This window comes from Macrobrachium nipponense, chromosome 8, assembly GCF_015104395.2.
Source record: "Macrobrachium nipponense isolate FS-2020 chromosome 8, ASM1510439v2, whole genome shotgun sequence".
Taxonomy (NCBI): domain Eukaryota; kingdom Metazoa; phylum Arthropoda; class Malacostraca; order Decapoda; family Palaemonidae; genus Macrobrachium; species Macrobrachium nipponense.
This window is the reverse complement of record NC_087203.1, coordinates 38,535,457-38,552,085: the sequence shown is the minus strand read 5'-3', so window position 1 is coordinate 38,552,085 and position 16,629 is coordinate 38,535,457. Positions and strand designations below refer to the sequence as shown.

At 38.1% G+C, this 16,629-nt stretch overlaps 1 protein-coding gene across 1 annotated transcript in view; it reads left to right on the top strand.

Moving 5' to 3' along the window:
- The window catches only part of LOC135222693 (tRNA-dihydrouridine(16/17) synthase [NAD(P)(+)]-like), a 160,163-nt gene that overhangs the window by 136,553 nt on the left and 6,981 nt on the right, over window positions 1-16,629 (top strand). Inside the window, 4 exon segments of the mRNA XM_064260877.1 lie at window positions 2,035-2,283; window positions 3,446-3,588; window positions 8,168-8,318; window positions 8,924-9,086. Of these exon segments, the coding sequence (XP_064116947.1) occupies window positions 2,035-2,283; window positions 3,446-3,588; window positions 8,168-8,318; window positions 8,924-9,086 (706 nt within the window).

The following is a 16,629-nucleotide window of genomic DNA, read 5'->3' as shown; positions in this document are numbered from 1 at the left end:
GAGCGAAAATCTTACAAGTTATTTTTATTACTCTTTACTATACTATTTTTCTAATTATTTAACAAAAACTCATTTCATTTGTAATGTGAACTATTATTCGTATGCCATTACCATATTGTCTACAGCAGTGTTTAGAAAATATGAGCATTGGCATACCAATAGCTCGACCATTCACGTCAGTCATTACAAGACAAATAGGCTTCATTGCGGTGTTGCCATACCATTTTCACGAAACAAAAGGGTAGGGGGCAAAGGAACACTTTGAGGCAACTCACCACGGACTATCCACTCTTCTTTTTCTATTCGAATGAATTGACGGGAAAATATGTTCATTGGTGACTTAATATTCCTTATATATATATATATATATATATATATATATATATATATATATATATATATATATATATATATATATATATATATATATATATATATGTGGATTTCCTTGCCTAGTTATTTTGTCTTTTTGCTGTGACAGTAACCATTCTTTTACAAATATGTTGATGATTGTGATGAAGTTCCTAGCTATATTAGTATTCGTTATTTGTCTTGAAACGATGCAGTTTACAAAAGTACGTAATAAGCTAGAATTTTTCAAATATTCCGTTTTAGATGGCAATATCATTGAGCCACTTTGAAAAACTGGTGTAGAAAAATGTACAGATATTATGTACGGACCCCTTTGTAAATGGTTGATATGAATGTGTTCATCTATCAAAATTTCCCATCAGATGAAGTAGTAGTAGACTGCTCGTGAATTTTCCACAAATGATGTCGAATATGCTTCTGTTTACCATTTGGGAATATTGCCCCTAGCATTAGTGGCCCAGATCGAAGTGACACTGACGGGAAATTATTGATAATGCACTCACCATTGAATGGCCCTGTGTTTTGTTCTACCGTTGTTTGTCGTGTGACATTCTCTCTCTCTCTCTCTCTCTCTCTCTCTCTCTCTCTCTCTCTCATACAATAAAGTGAAAAAAGAAATAGCCAGTTTCAGCTATGAACTTGTACTTTTTCCACGAAGTTATTTATTTAAGCTTGTCAAGTTTTTCCTCTCATTGCTTTGGACATTTATGATGTCCAACGTTATTTCCTGCCCCAAAGCCTTCCTATTAAAGGGGGGAGGGGGTTTGATGCGCATAAACCCAACGAACGAGAGATTTTCCTGCGCGTCGTAATTGATACGGAAAGATATTATTGCTTGTGTATAAGAATGTTCTTTGGAGGCCGTGTGAACAGTAAATTGGTGTAAGCACGCTGTTTGGTTCTTTTACTATTTGCAAGTAAATTGCTCCTACACATATGTACGTGTGTGTTAACATGTTAAGTGTGAAAATCTGTGCTATAGATTCAAGGCCTCATGGATTAGGTTTTTTTTTTTTTTTTTTTTTTTTTAAGCAGATCAATAGTTCCTCGTTGGACGAGTGGTTTTCGTGCTCGCCTACCAATCTGGTGGTCCGGAGTTCGATTCTCCGCTTGGCCAACGTGGAATCAGAGGAATTTATTTCTGGTGAGAAATTCATTTCTCGATATAATGTGCTTCGGATCCCACAGTAAGCTGTCGGTCCTGTTGCTACGAAACCAGTTGGTTCCTGGCCGCTTAAAAAATATGTGATCCTTCGGTCCAGCCCTAGGAGAACTGTTAATCAGCTCTTTCAGTGGTCTGGTTAACTAAGTTATACTTAACTTTGTCGAGGAATGTTAATGAACTTTCAATAACTCTTCCTTGGCTATAGTTATTCTTTGTCTTATTATAATTATTATTATTATTGGAGAAACAAATCCACAGTTATGTAAATGTACATACGTATATTTAAATTTAAACTTTAAGGATAGTTTTCGGGAATCTTTTCGGTTCCCCTTATCAATCTCTCAGATAAGGGGAACCGAACAGATTCCCGAAAGCTATCCTTTTTGGAGTTTTAAATTTGAATATATGTACATTTACATAACTGTGGATTTGTTGCTCATTTTGAAGACTCGTGCTACTAGATTGTTTTGTTATTATTATTATTATTATTATTTCAGAGACGCGGTGAAAATACCCGTGCTTGCTAACGGCAACATCCAGTTCTTCAAGGACGTGAAACGCTGCCTGGCCGAGACCGGCGTGGACGGAGTGATGAGCGCCGAGGGCAACCTCTACAATCCGGCCATTTACAACGACCGACAGCCGCCGGTTTGGGAAATGGCCCTCGAATACCTCCATCTAGCCATCCAGTACCCCTGCCCCACCAGTTATGCCAGGGGACATGCCTTCAAGCTCCTCCATCACTGGTAAAGTGTCTTTGTGTGCGGGAAGAGCGTGTGGCTGCGATATTGCGAGTTAGTGATGGCAATAAGGTACTTTATCGATGGTTTCAGGACGGCGAATGGGCCGTATCTCTTGAGTTTTATAGGTCATCAAAGGGACATTATATATAGATGGGCGTTCTCTTGATGGAGTCATATTTTCGGGTCCCTCACTTTATCGGTTATAATTGGGCTAAAGTTTCTTTATAATAAATTTTTTTTTAAGTGTCACTATACAGGGTGTCCATAAAGTCCCGGTACCATTACAATTAAACCAATACTTGTAATGGTACTGGGACTTTATGGACACACTGTATGTGCTATTTTTACTGTGTGATGAATCACAAATCTTGATTCGTGGGTAGTTTAGAATAAGGGTGCCTTATGCCATCGCAAGCCCTTGCCTTAATGCGTGAAAGGGAGTAGGAAGCCTGGTGAGGACCTTTGGTTTTGGTTAACTAACATAAGCGTACCTAGATCCTGATCTCCCTTTAAGGCCCCATTTTGTTTCTCTCTCTCTTTAGCTACTTTTCGAAATCGAATACTTTGGACGAATATTGTAGCATTAATGGCTAACTATACCATATACTGTAACTTGCTTACTTCTCTTCTCTCCTTTCCCAGGTTCTGAATGTCTGAAAGCGTTTTTTCGAAATAGCATAATTTTTTTACCAACTCGTTAGTAGGACCCGGTACCCGGGCGGTGAGGCCGGGTGCAACGGCCCCAGACGATGTGACTGTACTCTAAAGTAACAGTTATCTGACACCGGTGTTTTTTTTTTTTTTTTTTTTTTTTTTTTTTTTTTGCTCAGCTAATGCTCGAACTTTTTATTTCCTTTTCTTGTTATTCTCTATGTGTTGTAGCTGCCCTACTTGTCAGAACTGAAGAATTCACAATTAAGTGTTTTTACCCAGTAGAAACTACCAACCGAGCGGTAGTTTTCCCGGATGTAATTTTCATCCGTATCTTACTAAATTCAGCAACGATTTGAGAATGGCTTGGTCGTCTTAGTTAGTTAGTCACTGAGTAGGGAAAGACCCTCTCTCCTTCACCCTTCTTTAACCCCTAATACTAATAAATTGCAGCATTAATGGCTAACTATACCGTATAATATAACTTCCTCTTCTATTTTCTTTCTTTCCGCAGTTTCTGCATGTCGGAAAACTTCGACCTGAGGTACCGGCTGTCGAAGACTTCGACGGCCGAGGAGATGGTGGTGGTGGTGGAGGCCCTTAGGGAGAGGATGATGCCCTACCACACCAGAGACAAGCCGTGGTTGCCTGAACCAGGTAAGAAGCAGCAGCTCTCGTGTATTGTTGCTTCGCGTACTGGTAATACCAACACGACCTTCTTTCTGTCTTCTCCAATTTCTAATATTTTTTGGAGTGCGCATTTCGCGGAAGTCTGCTTTTGTATCATTTGAAAAAGTGTTCTCCTAAATCGTCACATTTATAGTTGTATAAGTTGTTTTCGTATTTTTTTATTTCGTATATTTTTTTTTAATATTTGGTCAAGGCTTGTAGTGGAAAACGTGGCCAAAAGAGATGAAGGAACAGGGAGATTAGGAAATGTCGACTTTTACTTATTTACTTAACATACCTCACTTACTTGACATACCTCACGTTCTCCTGGGTATTCATATCTTGCCCTATGCCACCCCCTACCCTTACCCCCAGTGACCCCTTACCCCAAGGTTGTCAAATTTGTCAGGAGTCCTGTATGTACCCTTGGACTCTGACCGACCACCAGAGATGAGCAAAGTGGAGGGTACAAGCTTATTATATGGGGGTAGTAGGGTCATAGTGGGTATACTCAATGCTAAGCTAATTGGCTGTTATGTTAACTGTCACTTGAACAGATGGAGTTAAATAAGTGCCACAAAAATCATTGACTCTGCACCTGATTGCTTGACTCCCCGCTTCCCCCCCCAACATGGACGACCTAAAAAGCTTTACACAGTAGTGTAACGGTTTGAATAACCTTTTGATAGTTGCCGTCAAAATTATATAGATGTGTCTGGCACAAGTCTCAAATGGCTTACGCTGTTAGGATCAGGAGGGAACATTCTTCATTAGTTGCAATCAGCAACATACATGACTTAGTGAGCTTATGATGGAGTTAGCAAGTTCTACAAATTCGTCATACCTTGTTGCTGCAGCCTATCTCGGTACCTGGCCTAAACGCAGGACAAATGCGGCCAAAAATTTAGTGAAAGATGCAAAGTTTCTCCCACCGATTGGCTGCCAAAAGCCGTCAGCATTGTCTGTACAGCATCAGTCAACGCATCCCTCAAACAACCTATAAAACTCATCTAAACCAGCTTCCTCACTACCCAGCACTTTCACCTCCCAGAAACCATGCACATACAAAAATAGACCAATAATATGGCGACAGAAGTTGGAGTTTCTCTCAAACCTCAACCATAGAAACCATGAGACCTATCTTGTAACAAATAAAATAAAAGCCAGCTCTTACCCTTCAGGCATTGCAGAGACCAACCTTAGGAACACCACTGATGCTCAAATGAGCGTCATCCCTTCATAGACATACCTTCATATGAAGGTCAAGGAGGTTATAAGCTAAACAATAGCCTAACAAAAACATAGCCCAACATACAGTTAAAATAAAGGAAGATATTCAATGTATCAGCTGGCCACATGTAAATAATTACACTGACCAAACATAACTACAGCCTTCAGTTTTTTTATTAATATACTACTTGTAATCATGCTGAAAGTAGACTAAGCAAGACATGAATTTTATACAAATAAAAGACGATATTCTAAGAGGTTCATTATATCTCAAGCAGATACAAGTAGCGTACCTGCAGGAGAAGAACAAATTATAAGGAAAATAAAGATTATAAGGTCAGTGATGCTCTAAGGCCTAATTGTCATGATATTTAACAATACTGCTTTGAGAAGTGCTCTTACCACGATACTGTTGTTATTATTAAATGTTAGCAAAGTTCGCATTTATATACAAATTAAATGTTCGGTTCTTTATTAGGTTCCGCAATATTTGCAGAAATGTGTTTACGAGTCTCAAGGTGAAGAGGTACTTTGATATGTATTGTCTCGTTGTAGGGTTAATTATTATTATTATTATTATTATTATTAAAAATGTATGGCACATGAATATGCAAGAGATGTGTATGATAAGGTCATTTTCTTCATCGCTTGCAACTTCTACATTCACATGAATATACATAAAGGAGAAATAAACCACCCCACCTTCCTTAAAAATTGTTGCGCCCTTGAGAAATTGTTTTCGTGCCCACTTGAAGTCATTCTGTGAAGGCTTCTCATAAGAGTCGGTAAACGAAGTGGAATATTAAAACCGGCACTTCCTTTGTTCATCAGACCGCCCAATCTTATTACTCCTCAGTCAGCATGGTCACTGGATATTTTTAAGTATTTTTGTCTCCGAAATGCGCCCTCGCCTGAAGGACGACTGGAATTCCTGAATACCAGAACATTTAGAGCATTTATTATATATCCTGAGAAATCCACATTTATGCAGAGTCAGCGGTAAAATGACTTCAAACACATTTCACTAGATTTATTTTCAGATTTTGAAAGTTAGGTAGACGTTGCTTTTCTAACAAATGTATGATTATATGTTCACAGACTGAATATATATTTGCGCCATTCTGTGTATTTCCGAGCTAGCAAGTTCATAAAATTTATTCAGGCTCATGCCATAAGATGACCTCAAAATTATTGCTTTGGATCAGCAGATCGAACGAAGCGTTCAACTTTATAGGCAATTATGAAGAGAGAAAAATAAATCTTGGGACCTCCCTCACATGAAGTAAGATTTGGGGGATAACTGGGAAGAGTAATGGTAACTAAAGACCATTTTAAGATATTTGGTTAAGGTCTTTCTGAAAATAATTTTCGCATACCGTCACATAAAGAAAGAATGGGTTAGGGTAATAGTACTGAGCGCGAGAAAGCAACGTAGATCAGGAAAAGTGAAGCCAGCATTAGATATACTGCTGTAATTTGAATGTGGGAAAATTAGGAATTTATATTTAATATATATATATATATATATATATATATATATATATATATATATATATATATATATATATTTATACATCGAACTCTTCAAATGTCTTCCGCCTGCTATTGAGTTCAAATTTAATTAATGGTGGTATTTTTTGTTGTTGTGAAACTATAAAATTTTATCGGATTTTTATATCGTTTTATATATGTATATATATTATATTTGCTCTGTAATATATATATCATTGTAATGTATGTATATATATGTATGTATGTATATATCTATATATATATAGATATATATATAATGTTATATATATTATACATCGAACTCTTCAAATGTCCTTTCGCCTGCTATTGAGTTCAAATTTAACTTATGGTTATTTTTTGTTTGTTGTTGTGAAACTATAAAATTTTATTGGATTTTATATCGTTTATATATGTATATATATTATTTATTTGCGCATGTAATATATATATATGTATGTATGTATATATAATATATATATAGATATATATATATTATATATATTATATATATAATGTATAACTGAATCACTTAAGTTAGGAACGTGATAAATCCATAAATAAAGATATATGCCACGAAGGAAAAATAAACGAAGGAGGATCTGCGAGACCTTTCGACATCAAACGTCCTTTACTGAGCAGAAACTGACATAAATGAGGCAAAAGACAATACAAGAAGATTCGTATAACTGACAGATAGGGATTATAAAGAGATTAGTACCTAGAATCCACACACCTGGAAGATGAGAAACCTTCCCAAACAAGCATAAACAATGGGTGCAATTAAAGGTTTAAGACAATCATCTCAGATACAAGGACAAGACAATTAAAGGATTATAGGTGACAGCTATTCAGAACTTGGTAAACAAAACCATATTCACAATACATGTCAGACATACATTACAACAAAGATAACTCTAAGGCAGCTGATTTTTATTTAAGTCAGTAATTATATCTTTGAGGTCAAAGATATAATTCTAGGTACTAATCTCTTTATAATCCCTATCTGTCAGTTATACGAATCTTCTTGTATTGTCTTTTGTCTCATTTATGTCAGTTTCTGCTCAGTAAAGGACGTTCAACGTCGAAAGGTCTCGCAGATCCTCCTTCGTTTATTTTTCTTTTGTGGCATATATTCTATATATATATATATATATTATTATAATATATAGTATATATTATATATAATAATAATATTCTATATAGATATATATATAATAATTAATAAAATATTATAAATATATATATAAGAGAGAGAGAGAGAGAGAGAGAGAGAGAGAGAGAGAGAGAGAGAGAGAGAGAAATCAATACATTAGGAACCAGACTAAAATGGGGCAAAGTAGTAAATTATACTTTAAAGTAAATATACATATATATAATAAGTAAATAATCAGTACATCAATGAGCTTTGAATTTTACATGAAAGCAAAATGGTAAATAAATAAACACGAAATTAACAAAGAGCAAGGTTATTAAGCATTACTAAGCATAATTCCACTTTCAGGAGAGAGAGAGAGAGAGAGAGAGAGAGAGAGAGAGAGAGAGAGAGAGACCATAATATTAACATACAAACCACAAGTGAACAGCTCGAAGTCATTATCGATTTCATCTGTTCATTAAAATGACTGAATTACTGGGCAAATTTTTCTATTTAATCGCTACATTAACACCTTTAAGGTAATTAAACAGGTTCAATAAAAGGGGGACATCCTTTGCTTCCCAAACTCTTGAAATTCATTCCGCTTTCGGAAAATAAACGCAAATAATGATATTCCAAATGTTTTTTCTTTATTCCAAAATTTTTTTTTCTTACCGTTCAAATGAACAGGGAGCGAGCAGGCTCAGCTTCCGTATCCCCCCTGGATCTGTCAACCGTACGTCCGCATACCCCCCGAGGAGCACCTCAAGAAAATCCAGGACAGCCAGAAACGAGCGCAGGAAAAGAAACAACAGCAAGACGAAGTGACCACCATGGACAGGTGAGAAATGAGGCTCCTCTTTCCTTCCTTCCTTTTCTTTCCTCGTTTCTTTCTTCCTTTCCGTGCAGCTCGTGGGGAGCAAACCCTTTGCAAAAGCAAGGAATATCTGTCGTGAGTCCTCTTACTTGGTTTCGTTGGTCCTGCTCTCTTGGGTGCGACAATTTGGGAGTAGTACTATGGTTGGAATACATTATTATTATTATTATTATTATTATTATTATTATTAGTTATTATTATTATTATTATTATTATTGTTATTATTATTATTATTAATTATTTGTTCTAAAGGGTCCACAATAATAAAAGTGTTAAGAGTCCGTGTATAATTTTTAAGACTATACAAAAAGCTTTCGAACCCTTCCCTGGGTTCATGCTTTTTCTACTGAAGATGAACGAAGGGGAAGGGTTCGAAAGTTTTTTGTAAAGTCTTAAAAATTATACACGGACTCTTTAACACTTTGTATTATTGTGGACCCTTTAGAACATTATATATACACCCGCGATAGAGAGTTTTTCCCTACATTATTATTATTATTATTATTATTATTATTATTATGACTTAAAAGAATGAAAATCCACGTATATATTTTTTCCTTCGTCATCAGTGATACTTCAGCCGGGAACGAAGTGGTGAAAAGGCCCATCGTGGAAGACAGCGGAGAAGGGAACCTTTCCAAGAAGAAGAAGAAAAAGATGGCCCGGAACCCCAACAAGAATTTTGATCAGGGAAACGACGCGTACGAGAAGTGCGTCTGCAAGAACCCGAAGGTAATGCCTTTCAATTTTTCCTCTCTCCTTTTTTTGCCCTTTTGAAGCCCGGGAAGATTTTTATCAGTGAATTCTGAAACGAGTAGTGTATATGTAAATTACAAGTGGCAAGAAAGTAGCCGTCGACTGTAACATATAGCAGGCACGAAGTTCTTTATTGATAAATTCGTCCAAGAAATAAATTACTAACGTATACATAGCGCCCCAGTGGCGTGGTCGGTGCGCTGTTGGCTTACCACCTCGGTGGCCACGAGTTCGATTCTCGGGCATTCCACTGTGGGGTTAGAGATGTGTATTTCTGGTGATAGAAGTTCACCCTCGACGTAGTTCGGAAGTCACGTGAAGCCGTTGGTCCCGCTGCTGAATAACCACTGGTTCCATGCAACGTAAAAACGGCATAAAAACAAACAAAGTAATGTATAAAGAATTCTCTCTCTCTCTCTCTCTCTCCGGTATGTGTGAGTGAAAGTGTTTTCCATTGTTCCCTCTTACCCAGTAAATTAGGGGAGGGAATTAATCCGCCTTTGAGTTTAGGTCTGTAGTGTTTGGTCAGAGTAAGAGGAGCGACGATACTATAGCTTTTGTGATGTTGCTGTTGTCCTTAACCAAACAATGGTTTGTTTACAGGCCGACCCTTTCTTCCTGTCTCTATTCCACCGCCCGTCCAGGTCTCCCCTGTGATCTTCCCTCTCTTTCCTATCCTGCACCTTGATACCTCATTTACTCGGTAAGAATTGTTATTATATATACTCTGAAAACAGTGCTTCATGGAAGTGGCAGGTGTGACGCTTCGCCAGTCTTTGATCTTTTGTTTTTTTTGGTCGTTTGATGGAGCGTTTGTTCGCCATGGCTGATTAGGTAGAATGACTCATGTTTTACAAGAACACTAGTCCCAGTGTTTACAGTTGTAAGCAGAATGGCAATGCCGGTCAAGTCCGTGGTGTTTTACAGTTCGTAAGTTGGATTATTTGGTCCTTTAGCAAGTGGTTTTGTGGTGTTTCTACCATAGTTTCTCCATTCATCAATATCATCCTCCTCCTCCTCCTCTTGTAGTTTCTGGAAGCTCAACTTCTACACTTATTCGCGTTTTTTTTTTTTTTTTTTTTTTTTTGTCGTAATTGTCTTGAACAGATAGACTTGTCTATAGTTTTGTTCTACGTTATCAAACTTGAACATCTTTTTAGCTCATTGTCACAGTTTCTTTTTCCAGTATATTTTTTAATTATATCCATGTTTATCTGTTATCTGTGTTCCTCTCTTCCTGCGTGTTTTCGAACTTTCAGTGGTATATTGCTAAGGGAAGTCTGGTTACTTAGATACAATACTTCGATTTCACGTTATCAATTGTGATGTATGTCAGAACTCATTCAGAAAACAACTGGAAAGAATATTACCTTGAACCAGTTTAATTAGGGACATACGTAGATGTGTATCTGCCAACGGTGACACGTTCGACGGTATTGGCACAGTTAAATGCAGGATTATCTATGATATGCATATTTCTTAAAGTTTGTGGTGTGCATCAACATAAAATCGGTACATTTAGTATATTTTATAATTTTTCTTATCAATTTTTCAGGTGGGATTATGTAATAGTCTGTTTCCGAGGGTTATCGTGTTTTTGCAATAATTTCAAAGCAGTCTCCATCTTCAAATGCTGTTTATGTTGACTGAAAAGTACGATGAATCATATTATTGCTTTACACAAGATGAATTCGATTAGTGCTTCCTTGTATCCAGTAAAGTTACTGGAAATTGGTAGGCACTAGATAGGCCCTTTTAGCTCAAAAGCAGTTTCGTCCCAGAGAGCTTTGACAACAGATGAGATTCTGGACTTTTTCAAAGAAGGAAAATGTAAAGCAAGTGATCAAGCAAAGGAGGGGAAGTAGTCTTCAAATCTGGGAAGAAATGTGCATACCCAGTATTTGAGAAATTGGGTTATTGGAGCACTGCTTAGCACATGGCAATTAATATGGTACCTGAGATGACCCATCAGCCAAAAAAAATGGAAGTAAGGATATCCAAAGTAATCAAAGGGTAAATCCGAGAAGGGGATTTCAAGTTTGTAGTTAAGCCCTTGGACTTTTAGTTACTTTTTTATGTTCTGTGCTCTTATAGCACGAACTCCTATCAATCTTTTTTTCATGATTTCCAGCATCATGATGCCTTATCTCCAACAATTCATCATTCGCAATACTATCTGCCTTATTCTGGCCATGAATTCTGACATTCCATAGTCGTATCTTGTCAAAATCTCTTCCATATTCCTAGTCATTGCCCATGCTTCTGCAGAGAGGACTACAGGCCTTACATACCTTTTGTAAGTCTGCTCTTTCGTACTTTTACTTTACTTAATCTCCCCGCCATTGGCCAGTGGCATAAGGCTGATACAGCTCCTCTCCATCTGCCTCTATCTTGAGCAATTTCCCTCGCTTCCTCTAGGTTCTGGATTTCTTCTTCAAGATCTCTGACAGTTATGTCTATCCACCTCGTTCTTGGCCATCCCAGCGATCTTCTTTCTACCAACTGGATATTTTCACCTACCAGTAGTCAAGCTATTTCTCTCCATTTCATCGATACTACTTAATTAACTCCTGCTTCACAGGCTAGTGGTTCCCCAAGGTAACATAAATGTGCTACCTCGTCTGACCTGCCTATTTATCGCAACACGGTTCTGAAGTCGCTTCGCTTCGACATTTGCCATATGTAGACTTTGTAATCCCGAGAGCCTCGTGTGACAGCATCTATACAATTCGTTACACAGTACAGAGTTAACCTCTTACATCTCCCACAGTAGCCTTACGACCACTTTCCTGGTTGTACCTTTTCCTTTGCTATTTTTCCAGTCACCCGTAAGATTTGTCCTTCTTCCATTAATTTTTTTTCCACTCTTCTCCATTCTACTCTTCCACCTTTTAAACATTACCATTACTTCTTGGATTCTAATGTTAATTAACACTCAGTCATTTGCACAAAGCAGCTCCCGGTGAATACCTTTTATTTATTTATTTAATTTTTTGGCTTCTTCCCTTTGTAGCAGTAAACAGGAAAGGACTCGGTGCTGATCCTTGATGGGCACCAACATTTATCTGAAATTCTAGTGATACATCATTATTTTCGAGTAACATCACTAGCGTAATGAATCTTTTAGGTACCCCATGCCTTCCTATTTCCCATTTAATTATTTCAAAGTATTCTGTCAAATGTATTTCCAGAAATCATAGCTACGTAGTATATTCTATTGCTCTTTGCTTGGTACTTTTCCTGTAGTTGCCTCATCATAAAGACTGCTTCTGTTGCAGATCTCTCTGGCACGAAGCCAAATTGACACCTGTTTTAAACATTTTTGTCAGCATTGTCTACTGCACCTTTCCCAGTATTTTGACAAATACACAACCAGTCCTATTCCTTTCTAGTTTTCACATTGCAGTGAATCCCCTTTTCCTTTGTATATCACTACTTTAAGGCTCTTTTCCAGCATTGCTGATCTCCTCCTTTGAAAGGTTTACATACATACTGGTAAGCTAATAGATCACTGGTTCTTCTGGTGCTGTAAGCTCCTTATTGGTTAATTCAGATGTTCTTTTGGGCATTTTCATTTTTAATCTTAAGGGCCCTTTCAACTTCTTCAGCTTTCATGTTCTCTGCTGGTCACTTTATTGTGCCATAATTATTCATTTTTTTATATTTTCTTCATTCAGAACTGGTTTCAGATTAGTAACACCCACTGTCCCATTATCTCGTTTTGTAAGTTTGATTTTACTATTTTCATCGTGCTTGTACTTGGCTCCTTTAATATTTTTCCATCTTTCTCTATTCCCCCTGCTGTGTTGGGATTCTGATTCGATTCCTCTGCAACTCCTCTTCTCAGCCCTTGCTACCTGCTTGTAGCCTCCTCCTTGTTCCCAACATCATCTGTATCCACTACTCTGCCTGTCCTTCACCAGAGCTTGAAGATCATCTGTTTTTATTCCTTTAAAGGGCACTACCAGAAATAATGCCATCAAAAATGGTCTTGGTATGTTGTAAATCAAAGAAATACACAGCCTCATTATCTATTGACCTTTACGCAAGTTTTCCCATGCCCAAAAAACGCCTATAATTACACACTTAAAAAGCATATAAGTAATGAAATATCCCCTGCAGGATGATTACTCAGTGTAAATGAAACTGTTTTGACTAAAGTATCCATGGATGGTTTCTTTGGCCGAATGAGGATGCATTTTTACCATTTTTTTATTTTGCAGTACAGACAGCCGAAAATCACCTCGACCCGAATCATCATAATTATAATGGGAATAAATAGCACTTAAAAGCGCTGTTACAGCGCCATGAGGCAAAGCCGACATAACCCGGGGACTGCTACTGTACTATATATTACATAATTACTTTTGCTGTGCTTTATAATTATTTCCTCATGTTTTATATTACTGTGGAACAGTATTTTATATCTAGGTACCCATTTTTTATACCCGAATTAATGTTGCCAGACTTTAGATATCTCCATTTGTGTATGTTGTATTTACCCATCTTATGGTTGGTGTGCTTCTTATTTACCTATTTCTTATATTTATTATTCCAGGTCCAGATGCTTCATTTTAACTTTAAAACAATATGCCTGGTAAAATGAACAAATTCAAATTCAAACAATATGCCTGGTAAAATTAACAAATTCAAATTCAGTATGTTTCATCTTGATTATAAAAAATCCACACATTGCAATAATACTTTTATATGTTTAATGGACAAATAATTGAACATTCCCATAATCATGAATTGGAATAAAACAGTAATTGATGTCAAACAATATGCCACATTGCACATTTTACACATCCACTTTTATGCAAATTCTGCTTTCTAACCAGCACTTACATGTTTGGTGCATGTGATATGCTGAGATGTTCTCGCTCACTATACTTGGTGAAAAAGACCTACCACCCCTTACTGCAGTGAAGAGACTGTGAGGACTTTTTGATGGTTACTGAGGAATTTTGTCATCCTGTGGTTCCTCACATACTTCGAGATGGAGTGATAAACTTTTAGAGGCCTCAGGGCTTATCCGAGCTCAAATGATCTTGTAGTTCATTTATGGTGTATTGTTCAGTGATGTGGTCAAAAATGTTCAGAGACCAATTTCTTGACCTAAGTGGAGTCTAATACAAATGTGTTAGCATGCCACACTTGTTGATTCCTCTCATTTTGCTGTAATTATATTACCTGATGACGTGGAACATGGCATTTCAGTGTTCTCCCTTGCATCCTTGTCTTGTCTTCAATGCTAGCATCTGTTGGAAGCAAATACACAATTTGTTTTATCCTTTCATGTAAGTGTCAGCATTCCACAAGCATTTTTTAGTTATAGTGCCTCTCACTGTCTTCTTGCTGTTCAGTTTTTTTCAGTTAGCATCAAATCAGGATTTCTGATCCACATTTCCCTTGCAGTATCAACATACTAGCAATTATTCTTGCCGCCCCATAGATGCTCCGCAAGGCAAGTGCTGTCGAAGTTGTTGGTATACACTACAAACCCTCCTGGGGTTCTCATATTCTTTACCAGGATTATGATTTCCTTAGAGCACATATTCGTTTCTCTATTTTTGGGAGGAAGTTGTGTTGGATGGGCAATGAAGGTCATCTTCTCTTGATAGTTGATGATAATGTAGAGGCAGCGAGGTGAGTGATATACAGTGACTAAGTATACACTAATTAATTAATCCAAACTCGGACATGTCATTAAGAATTGTGAGCAGAAATGTAAGATTTACACTGAAGAGGAAAAGAAGGGCATACATCTGGGAGAAAGTGTGTTCTCTCATGAGAAAAGACTATTTCCTTGTACGTAAATGCCAAGGAAGACAATATGATACATATGGCTTGAAAACTTAAATGTTCTTACATTTGTACACAGTTGCATATTTATGCATAGGTGACTGTGACTGATGAGAAAACATAATAAACTATCAGAAACTATGTTTCTACAGCTTGTCCCTGGTCTGTGTTTCTGTGACTGTATCAGAGGTTGGCCCTCATGGCTGGTCTTCGTTTAATGTTAATGGTGGCATCTGCCCGGAGGGCCCTAGTTGTTGGCTCTCTCTCTCTCTCTCTCTCTCTCTCTCTCTCTCTCTCTCTCTCTCTCTCTCTCTCTCACACACACACACATGCTGACTTCTGGCAGGTATGCTGGGCAAAGCCTGTTGATTGATACCCAGGTTGTTCTTCTGTCCACTCATATTTGGTAGACTTTGTCTCTTCTCTGCAAGATTTTGTGGGGGACAGAGTAGGCAAGTGATTGTGGGACAGAGTAGGCAAGTTCTTCTGGGACCTATACTTTTCTGGATGTGTCATGTCATTTTTGCTGGCATTATTTGCGTTAATGCTCTACGGATGTTGGTGGGGGGTGGTTGAGTCTGTTGGGTCTTGAAAAACGTCTGCAGGAATCGCCAAGAACTGTCTGTGGAGTGCTTCTGCCAGTGACGTGTTCAATGCTGCATGTGGGGAGGTTCTTAAACCCATTAAAATCCATGCCAATTCTGTTTTCCACCACCCATCTTGGCATTTGGCTGTTAGTGCTGCTTTCAAAGATCGGTGAGACCGCTGTATCATGCAATTTGCTTCTTGGTTGTATGCTGTTATGTGTTGTATTTTTGTCCTGAGATTGGCAGCTAGTGCATGCCATAAGGTAGATGTGAAGTTCGCTCCTCTATCACTGGTAATGTACTCAGGAACTCCATATCTGCTAACCCAGCTTATTAAGAAGGCTGTCACACAGCTTTCCACCGTCTGTTGCTTGATGGATGTTACATCAGGCCATCTAGTGTTCTGATCAATTATTGTTTAGAGGTATCTATATACCCCTTGGAGGGGAGTAGGGGACCTACAATGCCAACGTAGATGTGGGCCAGTCGTCGCTGTGTTGACTGGAACTCTGCTGTGTGCACCTCGTTACTTTTCACATTTGGCAGGGGAGGCATTCGTTTGCCCACTTTTTAATGTCTGCCTTCACTCCCCACAAGATGTACATATGTACCTCTCCCACAGGATTTGGGAAGTGGATCGGCCTTATGTGTGGGATAGGTTAGAAGCTGTCTTTCTCAACCAATAACAAGTAGGAGAGGAAGTCCGGTACTTGTTTTGAAGGTGATGGTCATCACCGAGTCAGTGATGGCTAGATCACTCCACATCAGGGCAGGGTTTTCCCACTGAAGAAGTCACTGGAGGTCCACATCCTCTTGCGTTAATGCTATTTCAGGATGTGATATCCTGATCTGGATGGTGTGGATGGAGTTTCAGGAAAGGGTTGGCTATTGACGATAGGTGCCATTGCTGTCTCGCCAACCACCCACCTCTGCTTTTGGTGAAGGTGTGGACCAGGGGTTGCTGGTCTGTCTACACCATGAAATATAGTCCGTCTAGCATATGCCAGACATGGCAGATGGCTCTGTGGACTACCAGCAAATGTCTATTAAACCTGGAGTATTTCTGCTGTGCTGGAGATCATTTCTTACTGAAGAATGCAAGTGGCCAATGACCATCATCTGTGTCC